General features: G+C 40.3%; 1 protein-coding gene across 1 annotated transcript; it reads right to left on the minus strand.

The window, feature by feature from the left end:
* Positions 1-3,592: 3,592 nt before the first annotated feature.
* Positions 3,593-5,106, minus strand: LOC104414332 (ethylene-responsive transcription factor ERF062). The gene has a single exon (XM_010025402.3). It carries the CDS (start codon positions 5,029-5,031, stop codon positions 3,784-3,786), a length of 1,248 nt encoding a protein of 415 aa, XP_010023704.2. The 5' UTR covers positions 5,032-5,106; the 3' UTR covers positions 3,593-3,783.
* Between the last annotated feature and the right edge of the window lie 894 nt (positions 5,107-6,000).

Below are 6,000 nucleotides of genomic sequence, written 5' to 3' on the forward strand. Positions count from 1 at the left end.
GAGTGGAGGTGGACGGCAGAACTCGGTGGGTTCGTGCGGCGTCGATTGAAGAAGCTGGGCCGTTGAGGATCGTTGGGCCGAGGAAGAGAAGGCACGGCGTGAGGACGTGCTAGCAAGTCAACCAACGAAGCTAGCGGGGAAGCATGACTGGTTTGTTGACCGAAAGATGGTGCTGCAGAGTTCGGTGAGCTGGATTCGTGGCAGAGTTTCGCTGGCTTCATGAGCGGAAGACACAGCAGAGATGGAGACGCACGGCAGCTTGTTCGGTGGCTTGGTGGTCAACAAAAATCAACGCTGGTGGAGAAGCGGACGAGTGGCAGCTGCTTCGTGTGGGCTGGGACGCTTGGTGGAACATGGGCTATTCGAAGGAGTCAACAATGGTGGAGAACGGGGCTTCTTCGGTTGACCGGTGAAGATGGGGACTTGGAAGTGGCAGAAGCCGAGCGGGTGCAGGGAAATGGGAGAGTTTGCTGGTTTCGGTGGGTGAGATCAATAAAAGAAATGAAAAGCAAGCAGAGACAAAAGAGATGAGGGTGAGTGGATGAAGAGAAGAAGAAGCAGAACCGAAAGAAGGATCGGGGGAAGTGGGATGCATGAAGATGGAGAGGGTTGAGGCGTGCGACTGAAGTTTTGGGGAAGAGAGAGAAAAGTCCATAATCCTATCCAAAAACATAAATGCATGGCCCCCCAAATAGTGCTCAATATTATCCCTTGGTCTCTATTATTTTCTTGAAATAAAAACCCACCAAAATCCGATTTTTGGAAGCCAAAATTCCAGCTCTATCCCAAGCTCCGAATTTTAAATTTTTGGACTTCAATAACTTCGACTCATTCTTCGTTCGATGTCCAATTTAGCCAAGGAAAAAGCCCATATGATTTTTGTAAGTCCCCAACATCCAGCGGTTCGATAAAGAGGCCAACAATCCAATCAATTTGGCCGATCCAATTTTCTGCTAATTTTCCGTGGCATCCGATTCGATTTTCCGTAAAAGTCTCGGAATCTCGAAAAATCTTCGAGACTGATTTGACGCTCCTAAAATTTATTGTGACACGACGGAATCTTCAGTTTCTGAAATCGGACTCGAATTCATAGTTAATTTCCATTCGACGTGTTTTTAGCGTGATCTAGGCTACTAGGTAACTTTCAGGCATTTTTAGTGCAAATGACCCGTGGTCAATTTTCTTCGAGTCATTATAAACCTGCTCGACTCATTGGCGACTCTCGATTGTCGTGAAAATCTCGAGGATTCAAATACGGACACAGGATACCAAAACAATAAGAAAATTAGTCTAGTGTCGGTCGACGAGAATTTTCTAATTTAGTGGTGTCACCCACGATTAGCCACACATCTCTGTCAAACCATTCTATCTCTGATTTCAAATCGATTTTATACTATGTCGCAATGGCCTTTAAAGATAGACACGATCGAGAAGCCGATTCCTAATTGAATTCTCAAGTCTATTTGCCTTAAAATCCTTATTAATTTCCCCAAATAACCTAGTTATCTCGAGAGTGATCAGCTCTGAGAATAGCCTTATAGGCGCATCAATGAAATGCCCGATTCATTCAGTAGAAAACAGAGTTGAAAATTTGGGATGTCACATATATGCTGATTGGACATGTTGCAAGTCATATAAGAATGAGAAATTAATAAAGCATGGCCATGCCAAATTTTCGATGACTCAAATCAGAATTATCATTTAACTGATTTTTTTTTTTTTAAAGTAGCATTTAAGTGATCCCAAAAAACTTTTGACATTAAAGTAAGCGCATTACACACTTATGACATTTTTAGTGTCCTTTTCTTGCAAATTGGAGAGAACTTTGTATTGTGCCTTAATCAAACACCAAGTGGTTTGATTGCTTTAGCTCATTTTTTTTGGCACAATTTCTTTTGTAGTATTACAGATCCTTCGTTGTTCATTACAAAAAATCAGATCATGGCATTCTAGCTTTGCATTTATATGTAGATGACATGACTGTTATATGTGATTATCTAAAATTGCTTGATGAACTCATCTCTTATGGAGTAGCGAATTTGCAATGAAGGAAATGGGGTTGTTACACTATTTTCTAGGGGTGGAGGTTAGGATATTGTACAGTGGCCTTTATTTGTGCCAACAACAATACGCTTTGTCAATTCTTAAACTTGCACAAATTGACGGCTACAAGCTTATTTTCACACCTATGGCCGCTAGTTCTCATTCTAATAATAGATGCAAGACTATTTTCGAATCTTACGCTATATCGAAATATCATCGGAGCTTTTTAATATCTCATGATGACATGGTCGGATATTTCATATGTAGTCAATTTTATCTGACAATTCATGCATCAACGTCGTGAGTCATTTTTAAATTGTGAAGTGCATTTATGTTATGTCAATGACACAACAGATTGAGGCATGCAAATCTTGTCTAAGTAAACTTTTGACTTTTGTGTCTTTTGTGATGTAGATATGGTAGGTTGTCGCTTGACTTGATGATCACTACTGGATTTTGTACTTTCTTAAGTAGCAACTGTATTTTATGGATTACTAAGAAGCAATGTATGGTTGCTTGATCTGGTGCTGAGGCATGGCATTGACAGCTGCAAAAATTACATGGATGTCATTCATTTGAGGAGATTTGGGTATTCATCCCTCTAGTTCACAAATGTTATTTTGTGATAATATTAGTGCACTTTATATATCGATTAATCTAGTGTTTCATGCAAGAATTAACATATGAAATAAGATTATCATTACGTGTGAGAAAAAGTGGCTCTTGGAACACTTGTAACTAAGTATGTTCCTTATATGCATTTACCAGATCTCTTCATGAAACTATCAACTAGAAAGGCATTTAAAAACTTATGTTGCAAATTGGGAATTTGGGATTCTCCTATTCCCAATTTGAGGGGGAGTAAAGGCACTGATTTATCAATTAGGAAAAAAGAATCTAGAAAAAACAATTAAAATCACAAGCCGATTTTTGGAGATACTAGAATAAAGGGATTGACATTGTAATATAATGATATTTTCATTTATTATTTTCCATTGTTGTATTGTTTCCTTACAAAGTGGAACATTTGTGATATCTTTATATAATTAAAATCATCTCAATAATTGTATCGTGAGATCAATAATAAAATACTTTTATCCTTTTACAGCACACCCATCGATTTGTGATGACTGGTGACGCAAGTGAATTCCCAGAGCAAGTATTAGCTATTCCCATGATTCTACGGTGCTTTTAAGATAGTCACTGTTATTATTTCTAAACAAGAAAGTAGTGTGGTCTACACTCAAATTGGTATCTATGCTTTTAGTTGTGAATTTCTAATTTTTGTCGCCTGAAGGTATATATCTCATGTTTTACTGAATGATGTAACGAAACCTTTTTACCAATAAAAAAAAAAATTCTGATTTCTGTTTTTCTGGCCAAATAGTTCTGAATCTCTTTAGCTCTCTTCTCCTAGAGAGTTTAAAATTTTTCCATTGGATTCATTATATTTCCGGTCTATACTAATAACTTGATTTATCAAAGATCAAACTTCGTCCTACTCGGCTCTCAAAATACCAACACCATACAAAGAAAGTAGAAACAGCAATTATTAGGACAATTCAAAGTCATATACGTAATGAAATTGAAGATACACTTCAAAAAGCTCAGAAAAAGAAGAATCTGTAAAGTTGGACACGCAATTTCATCGTACTGCTCTAAGAAAAAGCAATAAAAGAAAGAAATTTCAACGAAACCATTCTATTGATCCTTTTCTTCGACCGTAAAAAGTGAGGGTTTTCACGAATCCGAGACCAAAATAGCATCCCAAATCATCTCCATGTCCAATGAAGGCATTCTACTAAGCTGAACGGCATCAGCATCAGCACTAGCACTAACAACGGCCTCTTGTGTCTTCTTGCTCATACTCATCATCTCAGACCCAACAACTCTTGCTTCGAACTCAAGTTGCCACTCGCTTCCCATTGGGTCTTTCGGGCTTGAGGTGCTTGGGCTTTCGCTGGCAAATTCCTCCTTATTCGTAACGGATTTTGGCGGCGATCCTCCGTGGAGTTTCTTTCTCGAGGACGCCCCTTGCGATATGGTTCTGATCTTGGCTTCAAGGAGTGCGGCTGTGGTGCTGTTCAGGGAGCGATTGCCCTTGACCAGCTCGTGCTTGAGGTCGGGGAAGTTCAAGTGTGCAAAGTCGCCTCGAAGCATGTATGCTGCAGTGTCGTAGGCCAGGGCCGCCTCCTCGGCCGTGTCAAACGTCCCGAGCCACACCCTTGTCCGGTTCCTTGGTAATCTAATCTCCGCTACCCACTTCCCCCAATGCCTCTGCCTCACTCCCCGGAACAACTTTCCTGACGAAGAGATCGAAGACGATGATGTCGACCTGTGCTCCTTCTTGCTTGCCATAGATCTCCGTACTGTGTACTTCGTAGGCTGAATCTTGGTATTGCCGAGCCAATAGCAAGAGTCGCCGGAACCCCTAGATGATGAACGATCTGATAGATGGTCTAAACTTCGGTCTGTTGTGGGCCAGTCCGATCCAGGTCGCCACAGAACATAACCGTGCTGAGTCAGGTGGTTGTTTGTGGAAGATGCCATGGACTCAGAAATTGTGTCCATTCCGAGTAAATCCATCGTTGATGGAGTCTTTTTCTCGGGTTCTTGCCAGGACAAAGTTAGATCACTCGGGACCCTCGATGTCGATGACGATGAGCCCTGTGAGGACGGAGATGGCGGGTTTGGCGCAGTAATCTTTGCAAGTGGATTTAAGAATGCCTTGAAAGGAAACATGCTCTCCTTGAGATCACCACCACATGAAAGTGGAACTTTGTCGGTAGAAGCGTTGGAAATTGAATCATTCTGGTAGGCATGTGAAGAGATCGTGCCTAGTGCACCCCACAAGAACGGATCCACAAGGGATCTTGGTGATCCATTTCCTGATGATGATCCATTATTGAAACATGATGGTGATGCTGCTGATGATGAGAATTGCTTGTGCACCAACAATCTTTCCATATATGGAATCTCGTTCTCCATTTTTGTGAGTTCGAGATGTATGGGAAGTAAAAGAAACAAAAGATTGGGGGTAGAGTAAGAGAGAGGAAATGATGCAAAATGAGCAAGTCCAAGACTTTATATAAACCAAGCTTTACTCAAAAGTGCTTTAGAAAATTGTGGAGCCACCCACTTCATCGAGTCATCATCTGAGTCAGATCCCTGCTTTGTCTACTTCTAAAAGAATAATACAAACTTTTTGCATCTCTCTCCTCTGGCATTCTAATCCTTCTAATTCATACTAACCAGCCTTTGAGTCCACGGAAAAACCTTAACTGCACCTCCAATATGTGAGAAGAGATAAAATAAACCACTGGATGACGTGGGACCTACGTGAAGTTGACTGCTTAAAACCTCCTCGCTCTTGTGTCTTTTAAGGGGAAAATTATTCCAGAAACTCAGTCCCAGAACGGCACGGCGGAAAAAAAAAATCACAATGCTAGAAATGCATAAATATCGATGTTCTTTCTTCAAATCCCATAGGAATTTTACCGGTTCTTTTTTACGTGAATGATTTGACTTAGAATGGATGTATGTAGACATTAATAATTTGGGGAATTTGCAGTCCATTTCTTTTGCTTAAAAGTTGAGTCCTCAGCCTCCAGTCAATTTCGTGGCGTTTAGTTGCAAGTATTTTAATCCTTCGCATGTGATTTTCTCGGACACCCACATGTTCGATTTCGGCTTTTTGACCTTTTCCAGTTAGTATCCATCAACAAAATAGGGGGTCATTGAGTCCCACTATCTTTAATTATGCAAAAAGTGTTTTTCCTTATTATTTTACATGAATATCATATTACAAAACCTTATCATCCAATACATGTTCGATCTAATCACAAAACATTATCCTTGCAATTTTTCGTGATATTATACAAACGATAACTTGCTTAGTTTAAACCATATGAGGAGGGTTGACAACCAAAACGAGAAAACAAACATATCTATTTGTCA

The sequence above is a fragment of the Eucalyptus grandis genome, chromosome 8 (assembly GCF_016545825.1).
Source record: "Eucalyptus grandis isolate ANBG69807.140 chromosome 8, ASM1654582v1, whole genome shotgun sequence".
NCBI lineage: Eukaryota > Viridiplantae > Streptophyta > Magnoliopsida > Myrtales > Myrtaceae > Eucalyptus > Eucalyptus grandis.

Bases quoted from the DNA above. Each gene is read 5' to 3' on its own strand.
- LOC104414332 (XM_010025402.3), bottom strand. From the start codon at position 5,031: ATGGAGAACGAGATTCCATATATGGAAAGATTGTTGGTGCACAAGCAA.